This window comes from Melanaphis sacchari, unplaced genomic scaffold, assembly GCF_002803265.2.
Source record: "Melanaphis sacchari strain LSU unplaced genomic scaffold, SCAv2.0 Contig9_pilon_pilon, whole genome shotgun sequence".
NCBI lineage: Eukaryota > Metazoa > Arthropoda > Insecta > Hemiptera > Aphididae > Melanaphis > Melanaphis sacchari.
This window is the reverse complement of record NW_020271711.1, coordinates 2,127,632-2,142,401: the sequence shown is the minus strand read 5'-3', so window position 1 is coordinate 2,142,401 and position 14,770 is coordinate 2,127,632. Positions and strand designations below refer to the sequence as shown.

Sequence of the window (14,770 nt, the reverse complement as noted above, 5' to 3'; positions counted from 1 at the left end):
CAAACAAAAATAAATGCTTTTTATATATTTTTAAAAGTATACTACATATATAAATACATAATATATAAATTGTATGTAAAAATAAGTGGTAAGTTGACACAATAAACAATTGTGATTAGAGTTTTCGATAGAATTTGGTATTTTCAATGGGAGGGGGTATCTTTGGAAATATTTGAAGAAGTATAAGCATCACCTCCCCATGATCATAGCTCTCGTACATTTAACAAATCTTGCCGAAGGGTTGGTATATAATCGACGTATTGTATAATGATATATTATATTCTGCAATTCATCGCACTTATTACAATTTTTTTTTTTTACGACTACTGTATATATAATAATAACATGGTTACATATATAATTTACGTGTGCCGATGAATAAATCGTCACGAAGTAATGAACATTGTTCGTCAGATGACAACCGTCCTGTTTAGTTTTATATGCATATATAAATATGTAATACGTTCAACTGGGAACATTTTTTCCCCTTCATCTCCGCGCGTGGAAAGGGGGTCATATCGATCTATTATGTTATTATCGTTGTATATTCTGCCGCTGCCGCCGCCTCTATCGTCGAGGGAGTGGAATGAACCCCGTGCAGCCGATCTGGCTGTCCGCTGCGATGACTCATCATGTTCGGCGGCAGCCACCACCCTCAGCAAGCCTCGCTCGGGGGCGCCCGCCAGACCGCCCCCGAAATTGCTCTGAAAATATATACCTTTCGCAATACACAAACAATGTATAATATTATATAGATTTTCAATGAATTCGACTTATATTATTTTTACATTTTCTTTGCTCATTGACGCTAGTAGATTAAAATTTAAAAATAATAATAACTCCAACGATAGCTGACACGCGATATGTACCTTCGACAAAGCGGTTGCGTGATCGCATGGCTTACATTTATACATAATAATATTATGTATACGACATCGGTGATAAATGGAATACCGTTTTCTCTTGTGTTGCGAGAAATATTAATTTTCATTATCGTACGTATGGATTTTATATAATAATAATATTTTAACGATCACTTGTATTCATTGTTGATCATAATACATTTTCATTTTTCTTGTTTTTTTTATTTAACGTCTTGCGGACGTCTGTACTTTAGTTAAAGACCACGAAATAATTGAAATCGCAATATTGGTCTTGATTGAGAAAAAAATTATTTTTTATTTTTTACACCTATAATACTAAATACAGTATATTTTATCATTTTATTAACGCTAAGTACCAATCTTATATATATTCTATTGTTTAATTTAATAAATATTTAGTCATTTAAAAAAAAAAAAAATGTTTTTATATTATTTGAAGAATTTTAACGGAGCATTTTCGCAAAAAATATATAATTATATATATCAAAGAATTTTTTTTTACTGCCCAAATACAGTTTTGATTTTCTGTATTTGTCTAGATTATTATGGGTGAAAGGATGAGTGATATTTAATGCTAACGATATTTTACAATATTGGAGGTTTTGATTATAAAAGTGACTGAATTGATGAGCTTTGTTCAAAAAATCCTTAATAGTATCTGCAGATTTAAAAATTTGTTTATAGTATTGGTAAAAATTTTTAGATTAGATAATAAGCATGATTATTTTATTTAAACTGCACTTTTGGTAATTTGTACGGCTATTTATTTAATTTCTTGATAAAACATAAATTTCAGATAGAAACATTTTATTTTAGATAATTACTTTTGTGTTCTCTAATATATAAAGATTTATTTTAATTTCAATACAGAAAGTTTGTTAATATTTTAAAAATTTTTTACTAACAAACCGTATAATTAAAAAAAAATCTAAATCCAATTTGATTTAGCTGACATAAATATAAACTCAAAATATTACTTTGAAAACATTTTTAAAAACGATTTCAAGTGTGTAATAAATAATATAGTTTATAAAAAGTTTCGGTTGATAGTTTATTTTTTCTAAAACAGTTAATATTAAAAGTCTGCTTTCATACATATATCATATATTCGTAGCTTCCGTTTAAACGAATATCGTTTTTTATCATTTTATTTTTTCTGATTTCTATAAATAAATAAAAAAAATAAAATGCTTAATATGAAATAAGAATCGTATGAGAAAAATATTTGTTTTAATTTTCTAGTTTAAAAGCATATAATGAAATTTTATTTATTTAAAGAAAACGTATTCTATTTTTTTTTTTAAGTTAAATATTTTTAGGTCTAATATTTTGTTTACATTATATAGATAAATATATTACAAAATACGAACATATTTACATTGAACCAATAAAATATGAATTATATTTTTATATATAGTATTTAATAAAAGTTGAAATCATTAACTGTATCTACTAAGAAATTATTTCCAATTTCGTCGGGGAAGCCATATAGTTTTTGAAATTATGACGTAACTGTAGATACTTGTTTATACGAAAAATAAACAAAAAACTTAAATTTATTATCATGCTAAAATAGTTTTTTTTGTAAGTGATTAAACTTTTATCGTCATGGTACCACTAACTAATATTAAAACGTTAAGCCATTCGGTTCACTTAGGTAATTCAGTTGTTAGTTATACATTTAGAAAATTAAATACGAATACGACACAATATAACGTGACACTGCTCCAATACAAGTTATAACATCATTGTGTACCGTTTCAATATTTTAACAGTAATTTGAAATTTCTATTAAAAAAAATCTTGGAGGCGTTATAGGATTTGTTGAAAAACCTGGCATAACAGTGTTATGTCGAACCGACGTGACAAGTGGCTGACATTGTACTTACCCAACCTGCGAGTCCATTAATACAAAGTTTATTATTATTTTTTTTTTTTGCGCGACTAAAGTGTAAATTAAATATGGCCATTTTTATAACATAGGTGAATATATAAGTAAAAATAGGCGTGTTTATATACATATAAGTACTTGTTCAAAAAAAAAAAATTACGAAAAAAGTAGTTATATTATTATTGTAAGATGTTTACCATTATAATACAATAGAAACTACGTCGTAGTAACAATACAATACCCAACTCAGGGTTTCGGGCACTTACTGAGAAATTCTAAACTTTGAACAGTTACCTAGTTTAATGCACTTTAATTCTTTTTTATATTTAAAATATAAATTATTTTTTTTATTTTTTTTTTTATTGATATTTGTTTTAATCGGTGTAAAATAAGTGAAAATTATGACACACTCGATTTTAATAGTCAAGAGAGAAATTGAATAGATATAGGTTAGGTCATCTTATTTTGGTCATAACATATTATTCGATTGTATTTTAATTAGTTTACACACAAAGATTTTAGAAGCATCATAAACGGTTTTAATGTATTTAACCTTAAACAAAGCAAGTGGTAATCAATAAATAAATAATTTTTTTAAATCATTCGTAATTTACCAATTACTATGATAAAACTTTATATTGCAATAGAAATGTATTCACTAATTACAACTTTCTAATTTTGATCACAGTAAAATTATTAAATGTTATTTTTTTATAAATATATTTTATAATTTCAGATATTATTAATTGTAATTTGAAAACTCTTAGATTTGGGATTTTAATACAATGTCACATGCTGGTTTAAGACTTATAATATTTATTATAGGAGTATACAAAAATGTATAACAATTCATACATAATTTATTGGATCACATAATATAGATGGTACTAAAATAAATATGGCCTGGTTATGATCAGTGATCTATATAAATAGACTTCTTTAGATGAAAAGAATACTTATCTATTCTATTTTCTAGATAACTATTGTGACTGTTCATTATTTTTTTATTGTTATTAGCAATTTTATTCTTGTTTCGCTAATTTCCTCACCTAGATAAATTTAATTTAAATCGCATTCAATAAAATATTTATTTTGTATAAATAATATTATTTTTTTTTTTTTATTAGAATGTTTTCATAAAAATACTTCATTTAGTTAATAAGTGTTATTTATTTTCTATTGTCAAATTTTATTTCATTTGTTTTTTTGAGACGTAATTTTTCGATTTTTTAGATAAATGTGTTAAGAAAAATTATCAAAAAAATGAAATGAAAATGCTAAAATCATGTTTTTACCCAGTTCAAGTTTTGCTATTTCTTTGTAATTCCAAAATGAACAATTCTTTTGAATCTTGGTTACGAAATAAATGATTTACTATGTTATACTAATAATAAAGAACTTCTAAAATTTATTTTAGGTGACTATTAAATATATTTTAGATTATGAGGTTTTTAAATTCTAAATAGTTAATTTTTATTTTTAAAACCAGAAAATAATATAAAAATAATAGTCTATTATTCTAACTTTACTAATTTATTGTAATATATATTATAACATAAAATACACAGAACAGTCGTGTTACTCCAACCAACGAAAATAATAAATTATATAATAAATAATAAATTTGCACATTAATTATTAATATCAGTAAATTTTAATAACATCCTATATGAAATTATTGTTGAAAAAAAATACTTTAAGATTCAATATGAAAATTAAATTTTTTTTATTTTAATAAGTTTAAACATTTCGTTGCATATTTTAAATCATTCTGTGTTTTATTGATTAACATCGTTGTTATGACGGTTGTATTATGTTAATGCGTTTAATAAAGTTGTCCAAAGTTATTTTCTCTAAAATAGCTTTTATTGACTTTAATACTATGGTGGCAGGGCCACCGGATACAATAGTGTTTATTTGGTGGTTTTATGACTTATTTTTACTATTCTTTTATTACGCTCGAATTGTGAAGACGATAATAATATAACAACTACTTCAAAAACACGTAATAATGCTTCAAATAAGCATTTTATGGTTAATTGATGAGTTTTTATTCAAATAAACTTACAAATTTAAAAAAAATAAGTTTTTCAAATGTTTATCTGTTTTTTATTTATTTACGCATTGATGATTGTATTTTGTATTTAATGCAGGATATCGATTTTTTTATTATTTTATACTGTAGATCCCGAAACCTAACATCATAATATTGTACCAATAAACTAATTATTTAGAACATTACTTTTTAGTTTTTAGCTTTACTTAACTGATAACAAAAATAATTTGTTTTCTATGTACAATATTTGTTGAACTAATGGGGTAATTATGAGGAGTAGTGTAGATGACAAAACCGTAGTTGAAAAATTATTTTCTGTAATAAGATATATCTGTAACGATTATAATTTAGAAAAATAGTTCAATAACAGCCTTTTTTAATATTCTAACTAAAGAATTTAAGCATTTACCACAGTTATACTTAAATTTTAGTTTTTTTTATACTACTTATTATTTTTTTGTAAAATTTGGATAATAATGTATTTTTATATATCAATTTAATAAGAAAGCTTAAACGAATTAGTATTAAATAGTCATGGCAATACTTTGTAATATAAAATTAAATCTAGAAAATAAAATTAAACTTTTATAAAAAATAAGCTAAGAATGATGAAATTAACATTATAATTTATTAATATACAAATACTCGTATTTATAAATTATTTAAATTTATAATTGTAGATGAAAAAATAATTTATAAAATTAGATAAATGAAATGGGGATGTATCGGCTTATTTTTAAATATAAATATAATGTAATATAATTTAAAAAGCTTATATCTTCTGCCCCTCCCCCTCAAAAACTCCTAATTACGCTATTGCGTTTGATCTCATTTTATAATTGGAATATTGCAATATCGTGTAAGTAATTGAGTAGAAAATTTTAAATTTTCTTTAAATACTTAGATATTTACTTAGGAGCTTTTCATAGTGTTTAGTAAAATAAATAAATTAAATTTTCACATTAAACAGCTTTTCAAAAAAAAAATAATAATATATTGTGAATAAAGTGTAATAAGGGATAATGCAAACAGCATTTGTTTAATTATTGCGGATGGGACAGTCGGTAACTATACAAACTAGTTTAATATACAAAGTTAAAAAACGACTAGTGGAGTATACAAAAAGCATCTATGACCTGATATCAATTTACAATGATATTAAAACAAAGAGTATATGGAAGAATATAAAGATAAAAAAGTGAATTTATTATTTTGGCGTTGAATTGAAATATTTATTGAAAAAAAAATTAATTAATAATTTAATGGCGTCTGAAATGAATTCGTTTTTTGACTCGTTCCTTTAACCATCACAATTTTTTTCAGGGAATATTTTATATTTCACGATTATTATTAATTAAGTATAGGAAATGTCCGTATCCTTCTGATCTTCAGAATAATAATAATTGTGCGGTAAAAAAAAAAAATTACAATACAATCGGTTGAAACAATAATATTAAAATATTTTCATGCTACACGTGTAGTTGGTATATATAAAGGTATGGTCACGCGTACTTATGTATTAATTATTTTTTAAGTAAAAACCCCGGAAGTCAGATCGTAACTACCTATATATTTTTCACGATTTTAACCAAATATTTTGATATTATGATAATATACATCTTAATCTTCTATCGGTAGCCACATTCATTATTCTAATTGTTTTTTATAACTACAATTATATTATATGAACAATGAACGACGTTATAGATAATAAAAGTATTTTTACAATCCATGCTTCACAAACATACACTATACGAACAAACTTTAGCCACGTAAGTTTTAATTATTAATTATACGCGCATATTGACTAGTTAAAAAAAATAAACTCAAGTATTTTAGTTTTGTTACTTGTAAATATTTAAGAATTAAAAAATAATAAATGATATCATTCTAATAGATTAAATGTAATATAGAGGAAAATGATTAGGATAGATTAAGTTTAAATTTAATTAGTTTTTTACACCTTGAAGGCTTGAAATTCTAAAGATATCAACAAATATTTAAATTGAAATTAAAATTTCAATAATGATAAAATAAGAAATTCTTTTTTGGTACTTCATATAGGGGATTCGGATTTGATCCATCTAAATTTCTTACTCAAGAAGACGTTAAAAAATATACCTAATTTAGTATTAAATAATATCCAACTATAACAATCTGCAGGATTATATTTTAGATATTGAAAAAAAAAATGTGAGTAAAATGATTTAATATAGTAATAAAAATGATAATTTATGCTTGCTGGATGACATTTTTTCAAAATATTCTCAATTAGGTAATTTAATGCATATTGTAAAACGTGTATAACCGAGTGTACATTATTTATTATTTCATTAAGCTGTGTATAAAAATATGAAGTGAAAACATAAAAACATGTATTGTATGGCATATTAATGGAATAAAATAAATACAAAATTTAATCTTAATTAAATTTTAAGACTTTTGAAATTTCAATTAAATTTTTATTTTTATTTCGTTAACGATGCACGCCGCCTTTTTCCTACATAGTCTAGAAAATTGTAACGTGAGAATACATTCGGCTCAAATTTTGTATTATATAATTGTATTTTAATAATAAAAATAATAATATAATTTAAAGTTAGGCACCTATATATTATAATATACCCAATAATTACGCAGTTGCAAGTTCGTTTATGCGTGTATATGTGTATACTTTTATCCCGATTATTATTTTTATTTTTTTGTTTTCTCGTTTATTCTCCGCCTGACATTTATATACACTACGGAAGTGATAGACTACTCGACCTAGTTCCTTTTTTTTCCTTTTTTTTTTCTGAGAGTATAAAAGCAATCTTGTCAACAAGTCGACTTATTTCTCTGTTATATGTATATATACATTATTAAATGGTACTATGGTGTGGGCTGATATAAACTATACATGTATATAAAGAAATGGTTAATTTCGTTTCGTGCGGCTTTTTCTTACGCCTTTGCACCAATAATTTATGCGTGGCGTAATGGTCAGTAGTCAAAATGAGAGGCCAAGTGATTGGTCGGAGTGAATATTGCATTATTACCTACATACAAAAGTCGTCAATGGGCCATGACAAAATGTACCTTTATTGTTATTCTCGGCGATAAATCAAGGAATATATTAAATTTTATAAATATATATTACTGTTTCTAGAGAGGTAAAGTTATAGATATTATATGAGGACAGATATGATGATACACTTTGTATGTAAGTATACCTGTATTCATGTATTTCCATTAGTGCTGAAGCGAATGCGTTTAATGTATAGTTGTTGTTATTGTTGTTGTTTGTTCTGTCATATTCGATGTGTGTGCACGAGTATGTGATGTTTATGATCTACCCACATTATATTATATCAAAGGCTAATCTGGAGATTGATTTATTCACCAAGTGGTAGGTGGGAAGGGTAAGCCCACACAAGACTTTACCTTCATTATATTTTGCTACACATGTTTACAAAATGTTCACATAAACCTACAAACTCTACTTTATGTTAACCTTTTATTATTGCTGATCAATAGAGTTAAAATGTTGATGACCAAAAACACAAAAATTCCCTCTAAAAAAAAAAAAAAATGCTAAAATGCCATAAAAACTCTTAGAAATGAATTTAAAAATTATCATCAACGGACGTTCTAGGTGTATACTTGAATTAGATCAAGATACCATGGTAGTTAGATCTTCGATTTTGTTTTTGACATGTTTAAAATTGTTTAAATATAAAATTAAAAAATATCGGTTAAATGGTGAACGTGAATACAGAATCACTACTGACTATAGTTTCTTTTTACTGCAATTAATACGTCGACCAATTCGTCCATGTCAATTTAATCTTGTTTATCGAATTTATTCCGTACAATTTATAAATATAATATTCAATAAGCGTTGTGTATGATTAATATATGAGTTAAAAAGCACTTATTTTATAAATGTGTAACACGCGTACGGCAAATATTACCGGTACGTGATAAATTTAAACTTAACTAAAATCCCGCAATAATAGTAATAAGATTAATTTTTTGGAATATTATACAAATTTTCTTAAAAATCTAAAATTTGAAAAAAATCCTACACTCCTTATACATTGTACGAAAAAAATGACGTAAAAAAAAAAAAAAAAAAATGCATGCATTTATACCAAAATTTACTTAAAATTGCAAAATTAAATTAGTATATTTTGAATTAGGGAGCATGAAACAAATTTATAAGATCAAAAGGGAAAAAATACAAAAGTCATCAATATTTTAATTTTACTGATCAATAAATATGAACAATTTAATGGATAAAATTAGTTCGAGTCAATTAATTTAAGTCAACGAAAGTAATATTAAATTATATGTTAGTAGTTAACTAACTCTATACTTAACAATTTAAAATGAATATGGTAAAAAATATTAAGTTATGTAATCAGGGAACTTTTTTTTATTATTTAAAATAATTGTATATAATTTGAATAAACAAAAATTAATTAAATTAATAGTTTTAACTTAAATTATAGATCTATATAAAATATATTGAACTTAATGTAGATATACATTTTTCAAATAAATTGGAAAAAGCTAAGTGCCTAAATTAATATAATTAATATTTAATCTGGTATTAAGATTATTTAATTGGTCTAAAAATTAACTAACTTGTGATTAAAAAAAAAAAAAAAAAAAAAATAGAAATTTTTTGTTATTTAAAAAGTATGTTACCTAGTGCTCACTTATGTTAGTTATCAATGGTTAAATCAACTTTACGAACGACAATTTAGCTAGAATCGATGACTACTCCTAAGGACCTATAATACACATTATACACTGTAAATTTTTAACTATCACCATTGTCATACTGCTATATTATGATAAATTTCGGTATGTGTTGCTGATTATTGTTCAGGATTGTTGATTTGGAAAAGGCAAATACTACCTGTTGCAATTGTAAATAAATGAGTTTAGTATGAGTTTTAAGTTCACACGCAATCACTGGTGACTGGTCAAATATGCTGGAATTTGTTTCGATCGCTGCAGTTTTTGTTTGATACGAAATATTGAGGTGATTTACCCAATTTTTTGTTTACGTACCTAGGTTACCGTAACAAGCAGTTATAGAAAGAACGGGGTAATTGTTACAATGTTAATTTGATATACTCGAGTTATTTTGTATTTTAAATTATTTAAAAAACTGTGTAAAAGAAATAGATTCTTAAAATATGCCGTAAAATTGTTAAATATGAATTGACTAAATGCTAGTGTAATTTTTATGTGGCACACGTATATTTGACAAAATACCAGTAGGTCTTTAAGTTATTTTTATTTTTTAGTATGTCACTATTATAGCTAATCAGTTGTAATACACAATTATATAACTACGAGTACGGTGAAAAATATTTTACTAAATACATTTAGATATTATATAACAACTTAATGTTTCCGGGGAGACGACAAAAATACTGAAATTCGTTAGGTTCGTATATATTATAGAATATGTATAGGGTTCTCGTTTAGCGATTATGTAACGAAGATCCTGGCCGACTGTGTAGAGTTGAACTACTATACTCCTACCGGCCCTACCCCTCTGCCATTTGGGCCCTGATCTCGCGTCTATATTTACACATTGTGATTTATACTATTATATTTAAACGTATATATATATATATGAATGTAATATATTAACATGGTAGGCACATATTGTCAGCACTGCATAAGAGGGTGAAAAAAAACACATGCGCAAACGGTCACGGTCCCGTTGTTTCAATTTCAAACGAACTCGATTTTTGCAGAAACAAAAAATATTGACAGTGCACGTGAAACATTTTACGAATTGATTGAAATTTCCGCCGCAGTCATATATCGTTATAAAGAATATTATTTTCAGTGTAGTATTTTTAATTTCTTTACATGTAAACAAATATAAAATGGGCATAAATGTCAATAAAACAAAAATATTGGTGTTAATAATGTTAAGAATACAAGCAAATACTTAGGTTAATCTGTAAATAAATCATAGAATAAGTTAACCGTTGTTGCTGTTGAGAACAATAAATTATACATGATGTGAGATGTAAAATAAATTAAGATATGAATTGGAATGACAATGATTTCATTTTATAATAAAAATAAAACAGTTCCTATTTTCAAATAAAATAAATATTGAATTCAAAAAAAAAGAAGGATACTGAAAACATATTATGTGTAGCACTATATAATATAATGGAGGTATGGAAGTACAACAAAAAAGACTAGGAAACAATAAAATCTTCTGAGAATGTGGTGCAATAAACGTTTGCTAAGAATAAGCTAGATATACAGAGTGTCAAACAATTCAAGGGTCAATAAAATATACTATTAAACCTAAAAAATTATTATGGTTAGGCCATAGAATACAAAAATGAATAGATACGAGTAGTAGAGCGGCAAAACCAGTCGGATGACAGATACACTCGAAGAAGAAGTATATGTGCAAGTCTAACAGCGACCTATCACTATATGTATATTATATTCATCATATTTTTGTATTATAATACTAAAATATGGTGGCTGTAAATCAATCAATTGTTGGCGGTCGTAAAAAAAAATTATCAGAGAGCGTAATCAACAAAAATATCATAATGTATTAGCAATGTTCAAAAATTTTATTTAAAAATTGAATTGGTTCACACTATTTTTTTTTGTATATACATTAAAGAACAAGTTTAAAGATGACGGAGCTGGAGCGTTTTCTGTGTACAAACATTTTTTTCAAGAGAAAAGTTCTTATGCCTTATAAAATACTGAGGTATCGACAAATTTTTTTTATTAAATGATGAAAACAAGTCTTTTACAAATACTGTTATTCAGAGGTAATAATATAACTGATTGTAGGACTTTTTTGACTTCAATAATGGAAGTTACTGATTTTTTCATTTATAAATAAGAAATGGGTTCAATTATATTATAAACTATTATGTACGTTTATAGATATTATATGTTATACTGTTATAGTTAAGTAAAATATATGAATACAATAAATACAATCTAAGACGTATTTAAAAATAAATAATTTTCAAAAAAAAAAAATGATTTGTTATACTTCAGATAGTTAGTTGATAATCATTATATTAATATATATATTTTTTTTCATTTGATAAATGTAGAAAAGCTATTATTGGCGTTTTGCCTAGTTATTCTAATTTATATACCGGAATATAAAAAATGAAATACAGTATGTAAAGTTGTATTTATGTTATTTATATGTGAAACTATTATTTTAAATTAGTAATTAAAAAATTAATTTTTTATGCTTAAATTCAGAAAATGATTTAAATATATGTCCAATATTATATTGGTTATTACTTATTAAATTTAAAAGTATTTGAGTTATACTAATTATGATATATTTATTTTTCTTTCTAATAATTTCAATATAAGTATACGTTCATAATATTAGTCATCTTAAAGTGGTATACATTTCTTAATATTTAATAAATTATTAATATAGATATTCGTATAGAAAATAAATTATCTGAATCGCCTAATAATATTGAAATCGTATTATTGCACTAATACGACAATAAAATAACTATTAGCATGTAATATTATAATATTATTGTACTTATTTATTTTAAATATTTTTCCTTAACGTTGTTTTAAAACAGACTTACACAGGAACGATATTGGTTGCAGTGAACCCTTACAAGGAGTTGGGAATTTATTCAAATGTAAGTAAACTATTCGATTATATTATACCAACGTCTTATAATAAGTTATGTAGTCAGAAAGTATTTATTTTAGCCATAGGTTTAAATTTGTATACATTATGTGACAAAATATGTTAAAATGTACTCATCTATATACTTATTACTATAATTTGTTATGTCAATATGGCATGCAATATTTCCAAAATTAAATTGGAATTCAATAATTTATAAACCGATTAAATATTTTTAGAATTTAAAGACACATTTTAATAAGAAATAATCAGTTATCATGTATTCTAATCGTTTCTTAACGCTATATTTAAATATCGTATGACAAAAAAATTTATTTAATATTTATTATTGTTTAGTATTACTAACATTTATTCTATCGACTATTATTATTATTATTATTATTATTATTATTATTATTGCTATATTACTGTATACGGTAAAATGCAACGATGTAAACATTTTAAATACTACAGCATATACGGTAGTTCAAATAAGAATGACGTCACGAAAAAAATATAGGACGTGGAGTCTAAATACTACAAATAAAAATAATCTTACTCATAATGGTTGTACATTTTAAAAACAATTTATGAATAGAAAGCATATTAATAAATATCTATATTTAGGGACTTGACAGTATTACCTACTGTTTATATTATATGGTATGTTAAAATGTAGGTAGAAATTCAAAGACGAAAATGTTAAATTTTTGTTCTGCACGTCTGCGTAATTTTTATTTTTACGAAACTGCATGTATTGTCTATTATCATCCCTTGAAACCTATTGTTCAACCAATATTATTTAATAAGTCTTCATTTTTTTTTTATTATTATTATTATTATTGCCACAAAGGCTATTGAAGGACAATTAGAGAATGGATTTACTAATATTGGCATAGATATTTAATGAATTGATAATAGTTGATAATACATAAATATATTTTTAATTTATTGTAAATTAGCAATCTCATTAAAATAATTTGCATAATACAATCAGTTTTGCTATGAAAACTTAGTAAAAACACTGCTGTGGTATTAGATTTAAGTTAGAACATTTATATTATAGCCCTTCAAAATTATTTAATTTTAAAAGCAATCCAATTTATTTCTATGTATTATTATTATTATCTTCATCATTACAATTACTATATTGTTACAAATAATTTAAAACAAAATCAAAATTGTATAATCAATAATATTAATATCATTGAAGTATACAATGTCATGGTATTTACTGTAATACTGTTACTATAATACCTGTACATGTTTTAATTTCATACGTACACAGTTTCAGTCTTTGGGTAGAATTATAACTCAATTATAGTTCGATTACAGAAAAAAAAGATTATTATTATTTTTTATTTTTTTTTTTAAATAATGTTTTTTATTTTTTTTTCAAGAAAGGTCTTGTAAACCATTTCTATATATTTGATAATAGTTCCACTTTAACACTTTTACAATAAACCATTATTATTACGATTCAAAATATTTGCACACAATTTCTCAAAACTAAATGTGTTATATCATTTAATACAGCACTTAATAAAACAAATCTATTATATACCTATTATAAAAATTCCAAATTCTCTAAATAAAGGTCAACACCAAACACTAACCCGAATTCACTAAAGGCAATGCTGCAGTAATATTCAGCTAAGTTAAGGTACATAACGTTTTACTCATATTTAGAGTTTTGATTTTTTAGATAGTTCTAGTGCTGTCCCTTTTATCTACATTTAAAAATAATCAACTGCCAGAAAATTTATGAAAATGTGAAAAGTTTGAAAAAACTTACTCTCAATTACTGTTGCAAAAATTTAAAATTTAAAAACTTTAGAAATAATAAGTGTTTTTTATAATTTTTTTCTATTGCCTAATTTCTAGAAGCATTATTACTATTTCGACAACAGTTTGAATATGCTATAGTTTTCATGTATAAATATAATTTAATAATTACATCAAAGTCCAACACAATGAATACATAATATATATCTTTAAAAACTATTGACCATATCAAAAATAAAAATATGATTATAGAATTATATTAAAATAAATCACTTAATTAAGTTAAATTAGCTTGGTATACTTTAATTTGTATATATAAAAAAAAATTACATTAGAAAATAAAAAAAAGTAGTATTTTTTTTTTTTTATTATTATTTTTATTACCTTCAGTACTAAATTATTATAGTTTGACAATAAAATAAAATAAATATATATTTAATGAGTTACTACAATTTTAAATCGATAATTTTAGAGTGATACAGTAGTAG

At 24.2% G+C, this 14,770-nt stretch overlaps 1 protein-coding gene across 4 annotated transcripts in view; it reads left to right on the top strand.

Annotated features, from left to right (window-relative positions):
- Positions 1–14,770, top strand: part of LOC112603280 (myosin-I heavy chain) — a 110,636-nt gene that overhangs the window by 48,787 nt on the left and 47,079 nt on the right. For all 4 annotated transcript variants that reach the window (XR_003115155.1, XM_025351790.1, XM_025351789.1 and 1 more), the window contains exon 3: positions 12,445–12,507. Coding sequence is in view for 3 of the 4 variants with exons in the window: in XM_025351790.1 (XP_025207575.1) it covers positions 12,445–12,507 (63 nt within the window). In the remaining variant the exon portion in view is untranslated. The remainder of the gene's footprint in view (positions 1–12,444; positions 12,508–14,770) is intronic.